The sequence below is a fragment of the Penicillium daleae genome (genome assembly GCF_028827525.1).
Source record: "Penicillium daleae strain IBT 16125 chromosome Unknown utg000005l_segment0_segment0, whole genome shotgun sequence".
In the NCBI taxonomy this organism is placed as follows: Eukaryota; Fungi; Ascomycota; class Eurotiomycetes; order Eurotiales; family Aspergillaceae; genus Penicillium; species Penicillium daleae.
Genome location: NW_026623153.1, coordinates 2431184 through 2453516, shown reverse-complemented (window position 1 = coordinate 2453516; position 22333 = coordinate 2431184). Strand labels below are relative to the sequence as shown.

Here is a 22333-nt window from a genome sequence, read left to right as displayed (position 1 = left end):
AGGTAAACGGAGTAAATTAGGGTAAGCCCCCTAATCATGTTGAGGTAAAGTATGACTACTTTTGTACAAAGGAATTACAATGATTTGACCAAGGTAAGGGGGAGATTTATCCGAATCAGCACAAAGTCGTCACGGTATACCGTCCACATAAATAAACAGAGCGTGCGCAGACCAGGCCGCTCTTTCACCTCCAAGCTACAGGTAGTATTCGCCAGTGTATAGGACCCTTAAGAGGTCGGGTCGTGAGATGCAAGAAATTGGCCTAAGTCCTCACCACCGACGGCTGCCAGTCGTTCATAGGTGCGTATCGTGCAGGGTGATCGATATCATGTACCTGTCCTCAAGAATCCAATTTTGATGACATTCAGTGTTCAAGCAACCGATTTAATATATCAATCTATGTATGGACAATCTGGTCTATATAAATGACAACTTACACAATCGCTAAGTGGAAGAGAAATAAGCCAAAGCATCTTCCATCTTTTCCTGGAGAAGATGGACATGCCCTGGCATGGGCAACTCAAAATGATCACCATTGACAGAAAGGACCTTCACATCTCCTCCTGTGTACTCGTCCCAGCCATTGGGACCGAGATTCTCCTCGCCCTTGTTGGGTACATGGCACGCGAACGTACCCAACTTTGGATCCTGCATGAAACCTGGATACGGTTTGGTAGGCACACCCTGAGCTTCCAGCTTCTGAATCTGAGCAGGGTCATCTACAACACGGTTGATCAAGCCATGTTCAGCCCAAATGACGGCCGTTTTGGCAGGCCTCTCTGTCGCTGTCATTCGCACTGGGGAATACTCGTTCATAGCGACAAAGAACTGACGCATATGCTCACGACAGGACCCGAGAGCACTCCACTGTCCGTCTCGATTGACGATTCCTTCTAGTACGGCTTCGCTGGCTTCGGCCTCGGCGACCATCTTGCCCTGATCTACTCCCCGCGGTCGTGGGCAGGGCATGTCGATCAAGAGGAGGCCCGTTACCTGGCGTCCAGCCTGGGCTAGTTGGCGGGACATCTCGAAGGCAACATAACACCCGACGGAGTAGCCACCGATCATCAAGGGGCCTGTAGACTGCGCTTTGATCAACGCGTCCACGACTAGCTTGGCAACGCCTTCGATACCGACTTTGCTGTTCATGCGAGAGGGACAGCGGAGGAAAGGCGAGTCGATACCGTAGACGATCTGGTTCGACTTGAAGGGTCGCAAGTGAATGAACGACGCAACAGTTCCCGTCCCGTCAGTCATCATATACAGTGGAGTGCTGCCAGCTTCGGGTCGGCCCTGAAGAAGAGTGATCCTAGCGTTGGGTAGTGGTGACGTGTCACTCTCCAGCTTCGGTGAGAGAATCGATGGATCCTCTTTGTCAACGTCGCATACGCTTGAAGCTGGGGAGGTAGGGGTAAAAGGAGTGAAAGGAGCGGCTGGGGTCATGGACAACATGCCTTCCTCATCACTAGTGGAAGGTGTCGAGCTGGTATCATTACCTTCGCAGTCCTCTTGTGTACCAGCACCAAACGCGCGACGAAGGTCGCCGATTGTTTGATAATCGAAAACAAAGGAGGCGGGCAGATCAACGCCCTTCTCCGTGACCGCAGCGACCACTTCAATTGCCATAATGGAGTCGACACCAATATCGGCGATCTCTGCATCATCAGTGAACTCCGATGGGTCGCTTCCAGTGGCAGCAATGAGGCTGTCGAGGATGATCTGGAATGCTCGCGAGTCTCCAGTCTCCTGTTCCTTGGAACTTTCCTTCGCTCTACCCTTCCGCTCCTGCTTTATCGGTACCGTGGCCATGGCAGCAGAGAGGTTATCATGTGTGATCTTGGTTTCCTTAACAGGAGGCAGGGATACCGACTTAGCGGCTGCGTGATGTGGTCCTGCACCAACAGCGTGTGGCCGTGTGCCGAGAATGTGGCGCCAGGTGGTCCTCTTGAACTGCTGGTAACGGAGATCAATGGCAAGCATAACAATCTTCCAAGTCTGCGCGTCAAAGACATAGGCCGAGCAGAAAGCCGTGGTTCCCTCCCACCGCGAAATATGCGTGTAGGTCAGGTACTCTTTGTCAGCCTCGACAGGTGCGAGTTGCTCGATACTATCGTAGCCCATGAGTGCATATGTGAGTGGTTGCGGCGTATTCGGGTTTCCGTTGACCATAAAGCCCGCAAGATGCAACAAAGCCTCACCCCAATACGGAGAAGCCGTGAACCGCGCGCCTGTTGGATCGGGTCGTATTTTAATTGTTGCAGCGGCTTCCTGGTAGTCACCCGCGACATACGCTTCTTGCACACCGCGGAAATCAGGCGAGAACTCGACTGCGTTGGCAAAGAGCGCGAAGAAAACGTCAGGTTGCATGCGGTGGCCGGAACCATCCTTAGACAGCCTGATTCGCTCCTCCATCTTCGCTTTAATGAAGAAAGATACGCGATCTAAGTCGGCCTGGGCCTTGTCGGGGATACGATATTTGACTAGCACTGATCCGAGGTCGTATGTTTCACCGCTCTTAGAGACAGCTTTGAAAGAAGCCAGAATAACGTCAGAAGACGCAGTCTCCATGGTGGCCGTGGTGAGCAAATCGCCGTCAATGCCAACGAGGTCACGGGTCAGCGGAGCGAGCAGCTTGGGCTCGTGGAAGGTCAGATTAGAGGCTGTAACGCCGGTTTTGCCGCCGCTATACTCAAGAGCATACTTGGCCACTGTCGCAGCGGCGTCACAAAAGACAGTGCCCGAAGCCAAACCGATCTGCTGCATCTTGTGGCCGTCAATCACACCCATGAATCCATGATCAGATAAGCCAGCTCGGAAGGTAACCTTGATTTGTCCACCAGGCGTCAGGGTCTTCTCAACGAGGTACTGCGCTGTGGTGGTGAGGAATGGCTCCGGCACAGTTGCTTTGGCAGGGGTAGCGGCAGGAGCCAGTGTGCCATTGTTCTTGTCAGTATGTGTGATCCAGTAGTTCTTTACGTCCCATGCGTAGGTTGGGAGCGCCAACAGCTCCAAATTCCTTTCGTACGGCTCGTGGAAGGCGAGCCAGTCCACATCGACACCACTCGTGTATGCTGCCACAAGGCTCTTGGAGATAGTCGCCCAGTTGCCGTTGTTCGCGTCAATGGTGTGATTGATCTTGGCAACTGGCGGTGACAGTGTGGCCCGCACAAATGAGGTGCACACTGGACCGGGGCCGATCTCTAGCCAGAGAGGCTCCTCATTCTTGAATGCCAACTTGACGGCATCGAGACCCCCGGAGAAATCAACGGCTTGCCGTGTCTGCCGCGCGAGGTAGTCTTCGCTGAAAACCCCGGATGCATCGACCACGGATGCAAGGAGCGTCGATGCCACAGGGATCCTGGGCGCCAGATACGTCACACCACGGGCAATTTCCTTGTAATCGGGTAAGATGGCATCCATTTGGAATGAGTGGAAAGCGAACGGTACTGGGAGCATCTTGGTGCGGGTGTTAGCGTCCTGGGTGGTAATGCTTGTTTGAACACGTGCCAGGTCCTCAGCGGTCCCGCTGATGACGGTGGCTGTGGGGCTGTTGATGCATGCCACACCACAGGAAGACTCTCTCAGTCGGCCGAGGTGCTCTCGTACTGTTGTCACAGGTGCGGACAAAGAGAGCATGGCGCACGAGTTAAGCTCGCATCGTTCGAGCAGCAGTAAAGCACGGCGCCCAATGAGGTACAATGTGTCTGTCAGCGAGATGACACCAGCTGCGTGCAGAGCTGCATATTCGCCCAGGCTGTGACCCATCACCATAGATGGCTCGATGCCTGCTGAGGATCGCCAGAAGGCCGTGAGCGCGATTTCCAGAGTCACGACGGCGAGTTGGACCTGCGCCGCATTCTTGGTGGATAAGTCGACACTGTCGTTGGTTATGATATCCAGGAAGGCTGGGAACCGGTGGGAAGCACAAACGGCCGCGCAAAGGTCGGCAGTCTTGCGGAACACGGGGCTTGTACGGTACAGCTCGCTACCCATACCTGCATAGTGAGAGCCCTGTCCAGTGAAGACAAACACAACGGGAGGAGCTGATGATTTCTTAGCTGCGCTGCTAGCCCTCTGGATCTCTGCTTCAAGCTTGGATACGGCATCCTGTAGTGTTGGAGCAGCTAGCGCGAATCTGAAAGGGTGGTGTACTTTCCGAGCCGTCGTCGAGTAGGCTACATCTTGGATCCGAGCATTTGGATTCGAGCGAAGCCAGTCCGCCAGTCGTCTCATGTTGGCAATGTGTGATACAGGCGTTCTGGCCGACGTTGCAATTACGTGATTTGATCGGACGTCTGGCTGTTGACGTTTTGCCAGTGCGGCTGGGTCTTGCTTGTACTCTTCAATTAGGACGCTTGCGTTGCCTCCCTAGAAGCATGAGGGAGAAAGAGTTAGTTCGTTGCCCCGTCAAGGGAAGGGAGAGGCTTTGATGCGAGAGGAAGTATAAGGACTTACAGCCGCGTCGAAATTGTTAATCAAAATGCGTTTTGGCTTGCCATCCACCGCCTTGAACTCAGTTGGCTGTGTGGGAATCACAACGCTGGGGTCGTCTCCCAGGATTTCCAATACATTGGGGTTCATGGCATGTGGCATGCCGGCCTGGGGAGGAATAACACCCTTTTGAAGCATAAGAATGCTCTTGAGCACGGAGGACATGCCTGCAGCCTAAGAGAGAGAAAGTACCAAGTATCAGTATTGATAGTCTTTCTCTGATTCGTCTTGTCAATTCGGGATCCTCTTATTTCGGGAAACTCACTGCTTCACTGTGACCAATGTTTGCCTTGATAGCTCCAACTGGCAAGGGCTTGCCATTCGGTCTTGGCAAGAAGACCTTTGAAACTGCCCCCATTTCCGCCTTGTCTCCAACTTGAGTTCCAGTTCCATGCATCTCAATATATGAAACGTCATCAGGGTTAAGTCGAGCATTGCGGAGGACCTTTTGAAGAGGCTCTCCTGCGCATTGGCGTCGGAAGTTGTAATGGACGTTGCGTTGCCAGAGTGGTTTCTGGCTGACGAAGCAATGACGGCCAAGATCTTGTCGTTATGAGCAACTGCGTCTTCAAGTCGCTTGAGTACTAGAGCTCCACTGAAGTCGGCGCGGCAGTACCCGTCGGCGTCGTCTCGGTAGGTCTTACAGTTACCCGTTTCGGATAACACTCCGGCCTTGCTCAGGAAGGTGAAGGAATGAGGGTCAGACAAGATGGTCGTGGCGCCTGTCACGGCCATGTCGACATCCTTCGAGAGCAAGCTCATGCAAGCAAGATGGATTGCCGACGTAGAGCCTGCACAGGCAGAATCGAGTGCGTATGTTGGCCCTTCCCACTTCATTTGGAAGGCCAGTCGACCTGGACCGAAGGCGCGCTGAATACTCTGCAGTGTATAGGCATCACAGCCCAGCGCATGGTGGCTAACTTTGAGCCAGTCGTCGAAACTTTGGGCGAAGAAAACAGCCGTTTTGTTGGGATCAGTCGTTCTAGTCTGACCTGCAGAGTATCCGGCAGACTCGAGGGCCTCATAAGCGCTCATGAGGAAGTGGCGGTGGACCGGCTCCATCAACAGTGCCTCACGCGGCGAGATGTGGAAGAATTTGGCGTCAAAGTGGCCTGGATTCTTGACAAAGCACCCATGCCTACACGTCATGGTACACTTTCCGGGGCTGTGTTTGGTACAGTAGTACTCGTCAATGTCCATCCGCTCCGCTGGAATCTCTTCGTGGCATTCCTGGCCGGTTACAATAACCTTCCAAAGCTCGTCTGTGTTCTCACTGCTGGGTCCTTTGCCCGACATACCCACGATGGCAATAGCCCCTTCGCGGAGACCCTCGCCTTCACTTGAGGCCGAGGATGATTGCAGGTCGTCTTTGATGGAGACATCTCTTGTTGTTTTGAGAACGCCGTTAATGTACGCCACGTGGCCGCTGGGGCCCATCATCCTAACGTTGACATATTCAGCTGAAGTTCCGAGGTAGTTATTGAGATCTTCCACGATCTTGACAAGATCAAGGCGTTGGGACAAGGTCTGTGCTGCAGAAATCCTCAGAAGATCACCCCAGCTGGTGTAATTTGTAAAGGCGTCAACTTCGGTCATGCCCCATACTTTGAATCCCTGGTATACCTGCTTTTCCAGGAGCGCTGAGTTCCCTATAACGTAGTCCATGTCCGACTCAGAGACTTCGAGAGTGTGCTGCAAGCCGCGGATACCAGCTATCTTGTGGTTGGGGAGCTTCTTCAATTCAGGACACTTGGTGAAAATGAGCTCCAAGACGGAAGGGGGTCCGATGATCGTGTTCCAACGATCTCCTGTGAAACCAACTTTGGCTCGTTTAGATGTAGGAACACCCTAATAAAGTTTGTGTCAGTTTTGCTTACCACAGATCCAGACTTCGATAAATTATCCCACGACTCGCATGACTCATGACTTTTGAGCTCGCGGGCAATGGTTACTTACCATGGTATGTTGGAACTCTTCGAGCTTTGTTTCAAGCTCATGCAAGGAAATACCTAAGACAGCCCAGCCCCAGACACCAGGGCGGTCCTCTCTGGCTCGAGCCCGCCCAAACATGAGACTGCAGACTCGGACCCATACCCGACCGGCTTCAATAGACGAATCGTACAAATTGTTGAAATTCGTGGAGATCGGAACAGCTACAGCATTCCATAGACCGGCAGAGATACCAACCAGGTGTGTTTCGGGCCTGCCCTCTTCGCCTGGGTGGAGCAGCCGTGGCTCCCGCGTTACATGTCTTCAATTTAGAAGGGGCAGGTCAGCCAGCAAGCATGTGGATTGAAGCAGGGGACGATGGACGCACTCTAGTAGTAGGACCGCTCTCACGGTATATAGAAGCATTGCATGGACAAGGCCAACCTGGTCGCTCGAACGGCGATATTTTTGAGCGAGCTCTTGAAAATTTGAACAATGACCAAAACTCTCCTGCAAGAAGGCATCCATGCTTCTCACCTCGGCCTTGAAGGCCGTGAACAAGTCATCCAAGAAGGATGGGAGCCATGGTGTCGTTGTGGCCTGGTCAAACACGTAGTCCATGCCATCGACCCATGAGTCTGTGAGGTCCCCAAACAGGAGGACCGTGGGAGGAGTTGAACCCATTGTTGCCATTTGTTGCCCTTCTGAATTGAATGGCAAATTATAGTGTTGATAGGCGTCAGGGCGATGATGAATCGCTACAGACTGTGGAAACAGTAGACAGTCCAAGACATATCTTAAGTTAATTCTACCACATGGCTACTCTCGAGGCTTAGCACCAAGCAGTGCAATGTCATCTTGTTCCCGATGATATTGACTCGATAACAGCCTCATCGTACCCGAAGCGTTCCTTACCGAAATGTCGTTTCCCGATGCTACCTGGTACACCTTGATTCACCGAACCTTATGTCAGCTTTTCAGCTTGTGCAACAAGGTTCCCGTCGGGAATATCGACCACCCATGCTGCATGCTGAGGTATCTTCGCGCCTCAGACCCCATTTGCCATCCCTGTCTGAGCTCATTATCCAAAGATAGTCTTGCGTGAGTATTTTCCTTGTATCAGGGAGGAGATTGTGGAGCCAGGCGTGAGGTGCTTAGAGTATGAGAGTGTGAATACTGACCGAATGTATAATTGATATGGGGGCCGTAAAACATCTCATTTTATTCTGTTGCCGAAATAGAGAGCATGTGAACGGCCAAATGGGAGGAATATGTAGAGCCCCTACAGCAAAGGAGCCCCTACAGCAAAAGACGAGAAAGTAAAGTAATAAAATAGGAGACAAAGTATCTCGAATCTCAAGGGACCCTGCATTACCCTTGTCACTGGTGGTGGCATTGCTTCGTCTTTTCGCTTGGCTAGTGTGCGGAGTAGAGCGAAGGTTTTGTGGTGTTTCAATGCAAGGAGGGAGATTGGCGAGGACACACATGGAAGCTTTAAGACTTAAATAGCATGTAATGTATGTACCATTCAAACTCGTTCAATCGCTATTCATGCCTGCCTTTTATATATCGCACGAGGAATTGCACCTGCATAACTCAGGGGAGAACTTGGAGGGTTCCTAGAAAGGGGTGAGTAGAGGAAAGAAAGGTCAGGACATTGTTAAATTTATTAAATTTCGACGATCGTGACCAAGTATTCTACAGCGTCGGCAGGGAACCAAGGTGGGAAGTGGAAAGTGGACAAAATGTTGTGTTGAGTTGTTGGGGTTAAGGGTTATCACGTGAGCGGGATCATCCAGCCATTATCCACTATGAGCGGGGTGTTCTGTTTCTACAAACTTTCCGACCAACAGATCGCGAAAAACTATATCTTGAGATTCGCCGTATACTCACTGAATCACACATTGTGTTGATTATTTATGCGGGCTCTATACAGAGGAAAGGAGAGTGAGGAGTACAGGCTGCAAGTTGCAAGTACCCCTCGGACAACTATTTACATAGCAGAGATCACACCCAGTTCCCCCTGACATCTCAATCGACTGTCATGACTTGACCCAACAATACCAGAAGGTACATCATATCACGTCAATGACACCATTCTAAATACCCGAATCAGTCTGCTGGAAGGGTGCAGTTGGCACCCACTCATGCCAGGCCTTGCAAACTGGATCAAGCTCCTTAGACCAATCACCTCCCACCGGCTTGGGGATCATGTCCGCCGACTCCAGCACCGTCGCACCGAAACCCTGACTGCTGTGCCAGGAAATGTGGCAATGCAAAGCCCAGACACCCGGGTTATCGAGCGGCCAAGCGATAGCAAGATACCCGTTACTGGGCATAGTGGCCGTGTCGCGACGTGGCGGGTTGGTTAACTGCCATCCGTACGTTCTTCCAGTCCACGGCTCGTAGCCAGTCGAGAGGATGAGGAAGTCGTGTCCGTGGAGGTGGATAGGGTGAGAGATACCCGTGAAGGGTGTCTTGTCTTCGATGACCAGGACGACCCATTCCGTCTCATTGCGAAGCGTACTCTTCGCCGACGAGTTGGAGCCAACCTGGAAGATGTTGTCTGACGTGGGAATTGCATTCAAGTCTCCAGTGATAACGTCTCCAAGTGCTGGGTTCGACCAGTTCACCCACATGAACGCCCCGTCATTGATTGACCAGCGGAGATAGGTATTGTTGTCAACCCACTCTGGTATGATGGTCTCGGTCTGGATGCCTGCAACCACATTGGCCATGTCCAAACTGACAGGCACCCAGGGCTCCAAGTTGGTTGGCTGCTCGTCAACGCAGAGATCCCACCCCAATATGTTACCGTCCACGCTCGAGCTGGTCGGATTCGCAGTGCTGGTCTTGTCGTATCTCACAATGGCGCTTATATTGTTTGCACCCGCGCCGTTGGGAATACATAACGGCTCGAAACCACTACGCAGCCAGTAGTCGGCTGGCGGTGCGTTCGCCTCAACAATAACGTCATATCGCTGACCCATGTCGATGAAAATGCTACTGGTCTGGTAAGGCACGATAGGCACAAAGTCCATCGCGATGACCGTCAAGGTGTGATTGTCGATGCTGAACTGAACCCAATCCTCCTCTGCGACGTTGAGCACTCGCAAACGATACTTCTTGCCTTGCTCAAAGTGGAGCTCGAACTTCTTGCCGTCGCTGAGGCAATTAGGGTCTGCTTTCGTCGCGTTGAGCGCCGTGCAGTTTCCGGTGTTCATGCCGTTAATGAGGCCGGTTTCGGAGCCGTTGAATGTCACGTTGAAGTTGGAGACGGTGGCCCACTCGAGGTCGGCGGTATAGTGGTTCCAGTCAGTGATGAAGACGGGACCGAGGTCCTCGTCGTAATCGGCAGTAGCAGGGCCATTGATGATCAGTGGTCCATACAGACCATTGCTATACTGGAAGCTGAAGTGGCTGTGGTACCACGTGGTGCCGTACTGGTCGGCGTGGAACCTGTATGTCATGCTTGTGCCAGGTGCGATAGGGCATTGAGTGACACCGGGTGTTCCATCGTTCGCGTTGTTGTTGAGCTGCCGCACACCGTGCCAGTGAATTGCCGAGCCGTTGGTCTTGATGTTGTTGGTGACGTGGACGACGATCTCGTCTCCCCAATTAGCCGTGATTGCGGGGCCAGGGACGGTTCCATTGGCTGCCAGACATTTACGCAGGTACCCGTCTGGTGCGCAGTCGATCTCCTCGAGGGTCAACCAGTACTCGACGGTGTGGTTTGTGTGAAAGACCGTGTCGTAGTAATTGGTGTTGATATCGTACTGGCCCCAGCATTGGCGGGATGTGGGGCCGTTCTTGCAGCCTGGAGTCAGGTTGGTGCTGCGAGCACTGAGGCCTGCGCTGGCGGTGCTAGGGATTGAGGCGGCTGAGACCCCTGCACCTGCAAGGGCAAGCAGGGAAAGCAACGAAGGTATCATGGCTACGAACAGCGAGTGCCTTTCTACTCAGACAGAGAGCTATTCCAGGAAACTTGCAGTCTTTGAACCAGAGATACGAAAAGAATTCGGGTCCATTTCGATGTCATCTAAGTCCCATTCTAATAAGCTATCACGGTCATCGTGAAATTTTCCAGATCTCACGATGAACGCTGCCCGATACGAGGAGTTCGGCGTTGTGGCTCGTATATAGTTCGGGGATTTAGTTCGGGGATCAGCTAATGTGGGGACCATTCGGTACTCGGGAAGGCACCTTCGTGCTATCCAAATGCCAGAATTGGTAGGCCTCAAGAATAATAGTATGTTTGGTTATTGGTCATGTCGATGAGAAATGGTCTCCCTTCATGCAAAGCTGTAACCCTGATGGATACTCCGATTTCTGACTTTTTGTTCCTGGCAGCAAGTATGAGAGAAACTCAGACTAACCATATTCATCGTAGCGCCATTTGTACAGGACTGCCACTCAGGAGGCTCCATCACAGTGTGTTTTTATGTCCGACACATGATATGTAGCCATTGAAGCTCCCTCGTTGACGGGCGAGTTCCCATTCGAGGATTATTGTCTCTCTTCATAAGTGGGTACTCCCCAGTAGTGGAATAACAAGTAATCGCCAGAGCTGAGTGCGAAGAGAATATCATATGGGGTGAATTAATTAAGCGAGTTCCAGCGAAGATTGTGAACTATACAAGTAGATTAATAGTCCACATGCGGAGGTCGTCCAGATGTTTACATGTGCATCAAAGCTCAACCCCGCCCCATAAGTATTTCATGTCAAGACCGACCAACTCCATGACAGAATCATGGAGGGGTCACGTACGGCACGGCCCGTAGGACTACAGAAACTTTGATACTAAAGATATGTTTAAACCTTTTCCTTTACCGAGGTATCTCCAGTAGGACCAGCTCGGCCTACCCACTCATCTCCGGTGGTCGGACTTTCGGACCTTTGACAAGTAAAGCCGAGGACTGCACATACCCCGGCGACCAGTGCCAAGACAAGTAATCTACCTTTTGTTGGTATACCTTTGACTAAAAGTGAACTAGTGACAGTTTAGGCGGAAGTCTATACTTACAACTTATCTTAGGCCTCTTTTGCATATCCTCCAATCAACCCCTGTTCAACTATGAATTACCCGTGTTATCTACCTTTACTCAACAAAGAAAACGTGACGCTTGGAATTTATGCCACTCCTCCCCACACAGAAACGACACAGAAACCACACAGAAACCACACTACAACATGCAGACCATACCAAAAAAGTCAGTCTTAATCACGGGCTGTGGCACTGGCGGCATCGGTTGGGCCATGGCGAAAAACTTCCACCAGCGAGGCTTCTACGTCTTCGCCACTGCGCGCGACATCTCTAGAATCGACAACCTCCTCAATCTCAGTGATATTGAGATTCTGGAGCTGGATGTGACCATTCCAAAAACTATCGCGCAATGTAAAGAGATAGTCGTGAAGCGCACAGGCGGTCGCTTAGATGTCTTGGTGAATAACGCTGGAATTGAATTCAATAGTCCGTTGCTAGACACTGATCTCGAGGAGGCAAAGAAGTTATTTGATGTCAACGTCTGGGGTCCTCTTGCGATGGTACAGGCATTTGCGCCACTGCTTATTGAAGCCGGAGGGGTTGTCTTTAATCAGAGCTCAATTGACGGGGTCCTGAACATGGTGTGGGCGGGTAGGTTGTCCCTTTGTCAATACATATGAATTCTTTTTTGGATTATATTTTGGCTATAGACTGTCGAGCTAACCTGCAGTGATCGCTCTTGTCCAGGAATTTTTGCAAGCTCGCAGTCTGCCATGGCACGCCTGTCAGAAACTATGCATGTAGAGCTCGAACCACTAGGTGTACGCGTCATAACTTCTATATGTGGATCTTGTGACACGCCTATGTTTGGCAAGCCCGGTGGCCCCATGGAGTTACCTGAGACATCGCACTATCACGGAGTGGAGGAGGAAGCATGGAAGGAACGTATGGATCACCAGCGTCAGGCTATGGATGTCGATCTACTCGCAGAGAAGCTGGTTAAAGATATACTTGGTGGGGCGAGGGGTGAAATCTGGCATGGGGCGTTTGCTTCCTTGGTGCGATGGGCGAGTTGGCTGAATTTTACGTGGTTCGTGGATAGGATGATAAACTCGGCTAGGGGTCTGAATAAGGTCAAGAAGATGTAGACAGATAACAGGCTTAGAAGTATCTTCAATCATTTGTGTCAGCCTTTGAAAATAAATTTCTCGTTAATCGAAATGCCTGCTCTCGTAAGACAAACTGTGTATCAATCTAGGTACGAAGCTAAACGTCTTCTAGGTCTACTGGCTCACTTCCTCAAAACAACTTCCAATAACGCCGTCTGTCCTTGGCCGTGTACCTTCTTCAGTTCGAGTCTCTCATCAGCCGACCGGAACAAGGCCTCCCACTCAGCACAAGTGCGTTCCTTAGCACCCAATCCCACCAGCATCATAATGTCTTGCCGACGCATAGCACGCTCCTCATGCAGCGGTGTCCCATCATCCAGGCACGGCAACACTCTGTCACTTATAAGAATCGGTGTTCCCGCAGGCGAGGCTTCAAGGCCCGGAACAAGGGCTCTAAGAATTGAAATTGAGTCAGCGTCGGCCCAGTTGTGGAATACGTGGCGAAGGAAAAATGCCGCAACGCCTTTACCGCCTGGGTGCTGCGGCTGAAAGAAGTCGTGTTGCTGCAGGTCGATGCGGCTAGCTACGGCTGGATCTTCCTCTTTGAGGACGCGCCGGCCCTCAGCCAGCATCTTCTCGCTGTCCTGGACACGGAAGAAGAGGTGCGGGAAGCGACGGGCAAGTGCGAGCGAGACGTGTCCACTACCACCTCCCACGTCGACTACTGTGCCCTGAAGGGCATCCCACGGGAATATATCACTCAGAACGTTGGGTTTACGGTCGACTGGAGGGAGCCGAAACTGTCAGCTAGATCCAAATAATTTGAAGGCAACCGTCTTACTAGTTGTAACACCTGCCATAGCTTTGGCAAATCGGGCAGCTTTGTCTGGATTCTTATCATAATAATCAAACATGGTTGCGCCGAGACGCGTTGTAAATGGCGAATGGACGAGATCAGAGACTTGAGGGGATGCCTTGATGCAGTCGGCCGTCGAAGAAGCGGATTTGAACATATCATCCATTCTGCGCCAACCAAGTTAGTTATTTACCCCCTAGATAATTCAGAATGAGAATCAAAGCTCACGAATATTGTCCTAGCCCTATCAAATTTTCGTCCTTGCCAAAGGCAGCACTGCATGCTGTGTGGGCGAACCAGCCATCCTTGACCTCCCGGAAGATGCGATGGGTGCATAGGAATCTGAGCACCTGCAGTGCCCGGCCTGCATCCATGCCTGCCTTCCGGGCAATCTCCTCCACGGCAATACCCTTTTCGTCTCCAACGGGCACAGTCTTGAAGAAATCAAACTCAAAGGCGACCTGGAGTGCGGCAAGATCATTACTTGAGCCCATCAGGCCGCGCATCGTGGTCCGTGGGCCGACGACCAGCAGGCGGAGATCCTCAAGTGAGGCCACCAGTTTGCTGCGGAGACCAGCATATTCAGGCGTGTCAGGTAACTCAGGCGAGCCCGCCAAGAAATTTGGAGCAGGCAGATTCTGTGAGCCCAGTAAAGCTTTGATATTAGCGGCATGGCTTACGATGTCCAGCGCAAGAGTGAGGATGTCTGGGGTATCCGTGGAGACATTGTGGTTGCCATTGGTAACGACGCCCATGATTGTGTCTAGGGGTAGGTGATTTGGGCGTCATTATTACTTTGGGTATGTAGTAAGATTATAAAACCTTCATGGAACATCAAATGGTTCGCGTCAAGCTGATGCCCGAGTGTAGTCGGGGGTGGCCTTACTCGCACGGGGACTTGAAAGACACTCCCGGAAGAAGCATTCGGGGACTCTCTTGCCCGGGGAACAGGGTTCATGCCCGGCAACGAATGTCGCGTTCTTTGTAGCCCCGGCTTCTCGGCTCTCGATCTTGAGCAGCTCGCCGTTAGTCTTCCTTTTGAGATTGGAGAAGGATCATCTCAATCTACCACGAAGCCGACCAGACCTGGAGTTGTGTTTTATGGTTACATGAAAGGCATTGAAAAATTGCACTAATAAATAAATACTCGCACATAAAGAATGGAGGACCTCAGTTGGCGCTGTTGCTCTCCCAATTTTACAAATGTATCTCGAAGTAGATATCGCTGCCCATTCAACGTACGTCAGACCTTTGCTATCGTGAACGCCTGTGAGTGTAAAATTGATCTCCATATTTCATAATTGATTTACAGTAATCGAGTTTGATACAGGATCTTATGTCTACGGAATATATGGAACAAGGAATCTCTTCTGAATTCGAATTTGCGTTCATAATTTCGTTGTCATCTTTGTCTAGCGATCCTCACCACGGTGATAGACTCGGGCACCAGGCACTATGTGTGGAATACATAATGTCTTTCGAGCAGTCATACTTCGTAATCCCTGAATTCATTTATAGTCACACATTGCGAACTTCCTCCTCTATAGCTCTCAGACATAATAAAACACCAGTGAACCTCCGACCGTTGTAAAGAATTCATCATACGTGCTGTGCAAGAGCTGAATTCATAATCTCGTCGCTCAAGGGAACTGCAAACAGTCTCTTGACATCACCAGCTTTCCGTTCAAGCCATAAACGCGCATAATCGCATGCAATCACAAATGCCATATGACGCGACGGATCTGGAAGGCTGGCTAACGCATTGTGCTGGTCTCGTAAATGAAGGGTGAGCTGGGAAAGCAGCCGCTCCAGCTTTCTAAATGATAGTAGGTAAAGCCGCTGCCGCAGGTCCATCTCGTCATCCTCCTCTAATTCAAATACACCCCACGATAGCCTAGGTTCCACGAGCTCCCCCACAGATGTGGAAGTGCTGCTTGGAGTAGCGACACCGGACCTACTTCCCCTGTCGAGGTTTCCCAGAGTCGTCAAATCGGGCATTGATGACGAGGAAGACAGCGATGCTGACCTGCGTAGTGAGGACTCGCTGGCAAGCATCTTGAAGTCATCAATCACATAGCCAATTAGCATGGTAACCGCCATGATGTGAATGGGCTCGGAATCATTGCGGCTATGCATGCAACCCATCGATGTCTCGGATGATACAATGCATTGCTTTAGCCTGGCAAGCTGCGCGTCGAGTGACAGCCGCTGATCATTGCTACTGCCGGTACTGCGCATCGACGCTAGCAGGTCTGTCACGCCCGCGTGGCAGGTGCATTCCCCCTGACCCTGCAAACCCGGAAAAATCCCCATCTCCATGACCTCGCTGTTGTGGCTCGTGCTGAAGAAGAAGGAATCTAGGTCACCAGGTGTGTGGTCTGTAGTTGGGAAGTGCTCCGTTGTCATCGGTGTGCTGCCGGTTGTGCCCGCGAGCAGGCTACTAAAGTCCAGGAGCTGTGTCGTGGCGTCCATTATCTCCGTCTCAACAGTTGTTTGAAACATGTAGTGGTCTAGCATATTTGTAGTCCCGTCATGTATCTCCGCTGGCTCATCGGACATTGAGCAATCGTCGGATTGTGTTACAATCTTATTAATACTGCTGTTATTACTAACAGCACTGACTCGAGTATCGCCACTGGACGGGGGTCGTGAAGACCTCCCTGGACGTGAGGTTCTGCGTCCTCGTTGTGACGGGGGAATCATGATAGGTGGCGCGTCTTTGTGCGTTCTTCGTGACAGACCGTAGATGCAGTCGATTTCGTTCCGTTCGCACCTTGAGCAAGTCGGCTTGCGCTGGCTACACCGCACTTTGGACTCGTTGCAAGCGTTGCACGAAGCCCGGAGCCGCACCTTGTTCTCGTCCAACATTTCTGGCGAACTAGGCAAGATTGTTGTGTTTGATAAGGAATAAAACAGGTGCATAAGTATATATCTGAATAAAATGACAGGGTTGGACAACCTGGCTTCGTCGAGGTTGCTAGACTTATGTATCCTGGGATAGTCCCGCTAAAGAACAACAAGATTACCCATGCTTACGACGCCCCACTCTATGGGACAACCACAAAAGGCCACCAGCTCGAGCTGGCGCTGCCTACCTAGACATCCACCCCGCCCAAACTACCACCACCAAGTCGTATCGATCCAAATCGAGTACACCGTACGCTGTTTGTGTGAATATTCTGGTCTTCAGCTGCAAAGTGGCTGAGTTGATGGAGCGTCTGTAATGGGCTACAATTGGTTGCTTGGAAGTGTAACCCCTGCCTTAAGCTTTCGTGATCAATGAAAATTGCTATTCGACAAGCGCATTGCAGTAGATAACGCGATCTTTCTCCAGTTTCCGCGTCGGCGAGGCGTTTCGTCAGACAGTTCTCTGGTAGGTAATTGTCCACCTTTGCGACTTGCAGATACGACAACGCCACCGAATATAATCGGCATTCTGAGTTTTCCAACACAACGTTTACCGTCAGCACTAGCTTCGGCCCCCTCGCCGTTCCGCTCTGTTTCAGTTCTATGTGGGCCCGGTAAGTTAGTCCAAGGCTCCAAACTGAAGGGGTCAGGGAGCATGAAAACAGTTGGAGGAATCCTATTCCGTAATACGGGGCTTGACTGTATCCTACAGCCTAAAAAATATTTGTTGGCTCGATCTGATTTTCCCCTTCGTATGGTTACATGTGCTTCTGCAGACTTGCTTAGCCTATCTCGTATTGAATAGACCATGCCTTAATTGGCTAGCCTAATCAAAGTTCCCCGAGTAGATCTTCTTTCCTGCGTAAATGATGTAGCCTCGAAAGGGTTAAATCTGACGGCTTGGCCAACCTTGTCATAATCCTCGGGTGGGTCAATGCTCTGCGGATTTTTGATTAAGCTAGCGATCCGATCCTCACAGTCATTTGTGACCCACAAAACATGTATAATTTTGCAGATCTTACGAGTTCAGGCGTACCCTGCTGCTCATGAATTGTGGTGTATTTACACAGCTAACCCTTACAGGGCGTTAAAGATATCTAATCGTTTATCATGTGGCAAGTTTATAGGGCATGTAATGAGAATTTTTCTCGTAGAGTCGAGTGAGAAAAGGCACATCTGCTGACACAATGGGAATCTCCAAGTCCCAACCTCAATCAGCAAGATCATGGTAAGTCAGGCTTACAGTATCTGATACAACTAGTCATCCAATTGTCCAATCACTGGAATTATCTATAGTAATTGACAAGCCAGCAATTAAGAGTTTCACTATCCGAGTGTATAATTAGTAGTTTACATTCCTCATACGGACCGTACTTTCCATAGATCACGTGGAGGTTCGTGTAGGTCGTTCTTCGCAGTTCGCGAGTCGTTTTCCACCCTAGTCACTCATGATCCTGCATAACCACGGTTGTGGTTGGAATCGCCCGAATCACCCGCAGATTGTGGCGTGGCCTAGATCTACTATAATCAAGATTCTGGTCCCTTTTTTTGGCGGAATATTGAACATGAAGAAATCCTCCTTCCTAATCGATTGGTGATATAATTTCAAGTATGCCAAAGCCATGACTTTGACACCTGCCGAGGTGTGATATTCTACCGGACATGGTGACTGGAAAGGGAAGGCGTTCAATGATTGCCGTGTGGTGAGACTGATGGCTTACTCTAGTGCCACGGTGATCTCAAGAGCGCTCGTATATGGTGGGGCTGCGGGTGTGGCAGCAGTCAGTGCTCTGGTTGGATATTTAGCTGCCCGGGAAGTCCCGCTCGGGCTCTTCAGGATCAAGCCATTTTTTATGGGCACGGGTATGGCGGCCAAGAGAGGCCAGAGGAGAATGTGCTAAACTTATTGGGATTTGCGTTGCAGAAAGCAAAGGATAAGACAACTGGCCAATAAAACGGCGTTCTTTCTTCCCTCAACGCCTCCACTTACTGACTGATCAGATCTTTAGGCACGCTAGTTTCCTACTTCTTACTTCAGACAAAGCGCAAAGTACTATAGCCTAATACGTTGGACCAAGGGTGATTTACTCTTTAACAACCATGCGGGTCCACAGTCATGGTGAGATGGACCCCGTGGACCCCAAGGTCCAGGCCGCCTGAGCTGGACAGTCCTAGCCGGGGTTAAGGCAGGTTTTGTGCCCCAGGGCGACCGGTCCAATCAATGCAAGGCGGACTTTAAAGCGGTCAAAACTAGCCCATTCTTCTACCGCGTCTATCGGCATCGGCCGCCATCTAATTCTCGTATCAATTTTTTATCCTTGTCAATAGCTGTTAGAGCCCCTTGTGAATACTACTTAACGCGAAATCTCTTCTCTTAGCGAGGGGGCGGGGCCTGTGAATATGCTAAGCTAATATAGCGTTGCTTGGCATTTTGCTACCTACGAAGTACGGGCCAACACTAGATCGGGAGACATTGCCATATTTTGCGACCCTAAATGCCTTGTTTTGGGTGTTGTTGAAGGCCATGCATTAGCCGTTATGGCCAGAATCTTGGAATTGCTTTCATTCAAACGGCTGTAAGTAACATCAAGTCTATCCTCTTCAAGCTCGGGTAATTGATACGCTGGCGCCGGTGAATCCGTAAATCACTCCGCTTTCTAGGCGATCGACTTAATCAGTCCCTTAACTTTCTCCTGGTCCCACTCTTTCAATGCCAAGAGACCATTGTCGTCCCTTGCCCAAGGGTGCGCAAGCGCTTTGGTAGCGAGGCAGTACTGAATTTGGACTTCGAATGTTGCAGCGCTAATATTACCGGTCTTGAGGTCCGTCATGGCTTGAGCCAAAAGAGGTTCCATGTCCATATACTTGACCTCCCAACCCTCACCTCCCACAACCTCCTTGGTCGCGGCGAAAATCTGATTTTGTGACAAGTACACGGAGTGTACATAGACCGGGCGATTCAGAGTTTCTTCTGGGTGCAAAAGAACATTTGCGGTCGCTGTACCGACGTCCTCTAAAGTCGACCATGGAACAACGTTGTTTCCATCCCCATAGATGGAGGCTTTCTTTCCCTTGAAGTCCAGGCCGAGGAAACCAGTAGAGAGACTCCAGTCGATGAAAGCTCCACAAGCGACCAAGGTGTACGTCAAGCGGTTTTGCGCCGCCTGCTTTTTCACGGCCTCATAGGAAGCCCTCTTACGCCCAAAAACGGGCAGGTCATGAATTCCCGGTAGCTCAGGGTCGAGTCCGAAGTCGCTGGTAATACTAATCGCGTGGAAAATAAGCATATTAGCTTAGGTCAATCCGTGATCAAAGTGTAAGGCTCACGAACAAGCGATAGACTCCGGCCTGGACCGCCGCGTCAATAAGTCGAAGTGGGGTCTCAACCTCGGGCGAGAAAGTCGTGTCAATAACTGCATCCTGTCCCTCGAGAGCAGCGACCAATGACTCCACTGAGGTGAAATCAACAACTTCCACGCGCGCAGCGGTCGGAAACGGCTTAAAAGTGCGCGTAAGCACTGTAACATTGAAGCCCAGGTCAATCAATGCAGTAAGCACCCGTGCTCCGACATTGCCACTAGCCTAAGAGCTTGTTAGCTTAGTAGATGATGTAGTGTTTTCTGCCGTTCTTACACCAGCAAGGGCCACATTCTTGATAGTGTGTGGCATCTTCATTTTTTTCAAGAATTGGTTGCAATATGTCGCCTCGATGAGAAAGTTTGGAAGCAGCACTACAGAAGCAAACCTACAGAAATTGAGGCCTATTTAGACACTCCGATGTATACAACCTGAATGCACGTGATCTGTGACCGAAGCTTTGCTCGACCCTGATCCGGACTTGGCCGGAGATCGAGATGCAGAAAGATAAGGTTTCGGACTCAAAAAAGAATATTATTTTCGGATTTGCATTTATTCCCGATCGGAAAAAGTACGTACCTCTGGTAATCGACTTGACCTTCCATATTCGCGAAACAAAATACCACCGGTCTCCGAGTCTAAAACCGGACACGGAGGCCAGGTTATCTCCGTGCATATTATGTACTGGAGGTGTTGGAAATGGTACCTTTGACCACATCTTACGATGACTGCATCGCAATAGCCGAATTGGTTTCATTCCAAATTCCTCTGTCTCAGTACGTTTAGCTTGAAACAGGTCGAATTCATACAACACAAATAACTAAAGCCTAGAGCTCACCCTATCACTCCACAGATCCAATTGACTGAGCACTATTATGTCTGAATCAACTATTGTCCTTATTACAGGTAAGGTCTCGGTTTGCCTCGGAAGATTCCACAATTCTCACATCAATCAGGTGCCAATTCAGGTGTGGGCTATGCAACAGCTGAAACCATTGCATCTCAGCCAGGCTACCATGTAATCCTGGCCTGTCGAGACCTTTCAAAGGCAAATCAGGCACGGTCTGAACTTGAAGCTACCAATATTCAAGGAACACTTTCCGTTCTTCAACTGGATGTCGAGGACGACATTTCGATCTCCAAGGCAGTTAATTCTGTTTCTGAACAATTCGGTCGAGTCGACGTCTTCATCAGTAATGCAGGCACAACTTCACCTGGTTCTACTGGACGGGATAGGCTTCAAAAGATATTCTCTACAAACGTTTTCGGTGCGATGCTTGTCTCGGAGGCTTTTATCCCCCTTCTCCTTCAATCCAGTCGTCCGTGCCTGATTCAAATATCGAGCGCATTAGGCTCGGTCGGACTTGCAACCGATCCATCGAGTGAGCACAGTATACCCCCGTGGGATGAATACCGCATGAGCAAAGCTGCATTGAATATGATGACAATTCAGATGAATAAGCGACTGAAGGACCAAAATGTGCGAGTCTTCGCCTTCTGCCCCGGCCTTGTGCGATCAAAGTTGAGAGGTGAATCTGAGGAAGCAGTCAGTGCTCAAGGGCATGCCGGAGACCCCATGGAATCTGGAAAAGCCATTCTGGACATTGTAGCCGGGCGCAGAGATGAATATGCTGGCCAATTTGTTTGGAAAGACGGATTTTATCCTTGGTAGTCTGGTGAATCTTCAGGATATAGATAGAAGATAGCTATAGAAATCGCGCATACCAGGAGTCACAGTGGATCAAATTAGTGATCTTCACTAATACTCCCATCATTGATCAAATTGGATGTCCCTGCCACCAGAGTTACTGAGTAGCGGGGCTCTCCTACCCCGCCCCCACCTTAGGGATAACACAAGATGCAATAATCGCAAGTTCGCAATTTTCTATCACGGTTCAAGGTCCAACAGATTCTCTAGCAATCGTCCTCATTGTGAGAATCCAGCTTGACAAATTTTCCGTAAAAAGATCACTCGATGATGGGCTTTCTCCCCTCTACCAGACTCACTTCATCCGTGTTATCTAAGCCCCAGACCTCTTCACAAAAGCTTCACTAAAGTCTAAATCAGCCTTGAAGATCCTAATATCCGAAAGTCTATCTTCATGCACGGGCGCGGTTGAATATTTTGTTGGATTGTTGATGTGCTGTTAGAAAAAGAAATGTGATGACCAAAATATCTCCTCCGAAGCTGAAAGATCTGCGCCGTCAACGCTGCCCATGACTGGAAACGGCCTAGGAGTTAGCTGTGCTGTTGATGTGCTGTTAGAAAAAGAAATGTGATGACCAAAATATCTCCTCTGAAGCTGAAAGATCTGCGGCGTCAACGCTGCCGATGACTGGAAACGGCCTAGGAGTTAGCTGTGCTCACGCTCTGGTGTCATTTTCCTCTTTATTTCTTTTAAATTGACGCCCAGACTGGCACCATATTAATGGAATGGCTTGATGCCTTGGTTGACACTCGTTCAGGATACTTGTCCTTCCATTATGTAGAGCATTAGCTATAGCCTCCCCCCGACTAATTCTTTATAATAGAGCGCCTCTCAGCAGATTTTGGGTGATTTGTGGCAAATCTTCCTCGCTAAGTCTTCCAGTCTTAAGGGTTACATGCACTAGTCATTGCTTGCATCCCGCTAAAATAGACTTGCATGATTTGACCTCGTATATATCGCTTAACATCATCTCATAGTCGACGGGTTTCT

The 22333-nt window shown here is 50.3% G+C and overlaps 7 protein-coding genes across 7 annotated transcripts; 2 read left to right on the top strand and 5 right to left on the bottom strand.

Moving 5' to 3' along the window:
• Nucleotides 1-444: 444 nt before the first annotated feature.
• Nucleotides 445-7113, bottom strand: N7458_005085 (type I polyketide synthase; the record flags this gene model as incomplete). Its single annotated transcript, XM_056908467.1, has 6 exons — nt 445-4368; nt 4456-4665; nt 4757-5005; nt 5053-6339; nt 6448-6742; nt 6809-7113. 6 exons carry the CDS (start codon nt 7111-7113, stop codon nt 445-447), a joined length of 6270 nt encoding a protein of 2089 aa, XP_056767085.1.
• Nucleotides 7114-8519: 1406 nt separating this feature from the next.
• N7458_005084 (uncharacterized protein) lies at nt 8520-10352 on the bottom strand (the record flags this gene model as incomplete). Its single annotated transcript, XM_056908466.1, has 1 exon — nt 8520-10352. One exon carries the CDS (start codon nt 10350-10352, stop codon nt 8520-8522), a length of 1833 nt encoding a protein of 610 aa, XP_056767084.1.
• A 1259-nt stretch (nt 10353-11611) lies between these two features.
• N7458_005083 (uncharacterized protein) lies at nt 11612-12553 on the top strand (the record flags this gene model as incomplete). The annotated part of the gene is made up of 2 exons (XM_056908465.1): nt 11612-12056; nt 12153-12553. The coding sequence occupies 2 exons, from the start codon at nt 11612-11614 to the stop codon at nt 12551-12553; spliced, it is 846 nt and encodes a 281-aa protein (XP_056767083.1).
• Nucleotides 12554-12696: 143 nt separating this feature from the next.
• On the bottom strand, nt 12697-14125 carry N7458_005082 (uncharacterized protein; the record flags this gene model as incomplete). Its single annotated transcript, XM_056908464.1, has 3 exons — nt 12697-13298; nt 13356-13537; nt 13599-14125. 3 exons carry the CDS (start codon nt 14123-14125, stop codon nt 12697-12699), a joined length of 1311 nt encoding a protein of 436 aa, XP_056767082.1.
• Nucleotides 14126-14969: 844 nt separating this feature from the next.
• Nucleotides 14970-15929, bottom strand: N7458_005081 (uncharacterized protein; the record flags this gene model as incomplete). The annotated part of the gene is made up of 1 exon (XM_056908463.1): nt 14970-15929. One exon carries the CDS (start codon nt 15927-15929, stop codon nt 14970-14972), a length of 960 nt encoding a protein of 319 aa, XP_056767081.1.
• Nucleotides 15930-18934: 3005 nt separating this feature from the next.
• Nucleotides 18935-19946, bottom strand: N7458_005080 (aromatic alcohol reductase; the record flags this gene model as incomplete). Its single annotated transcript, XM_056908462.1, has 3 exons — nt 18935-19541; nt 19609-19859; nt 19911-19946. 3 exons carry the CDS (start codon nt 19944-19946, stop codon nt 18935-18937), a joined length of 894 nt encoding a protein of 297 aa, XP_056767080.1.
• Nucleotides 19947-20509: 563 nt separating this feature from the next.
• On the top strand, nt 20510-21306 carry N7458_005079 (putative short chain dehydrogenase/reductase; the record flags this gene model as incomplete). Its single annotated transcript, XM_056908461.1, has 2 exons — nt 20510-20540; nt 20591-21306. 2 exons carry the CDS (start codon nt 20510-20512, stop codon nt 21304-21306), a joined length of 747 nt encoding a protein of 248 aa, XP_056767079.1.
• Nucleotides 21307-22333: the final 1027 nt, after the last annotated feature.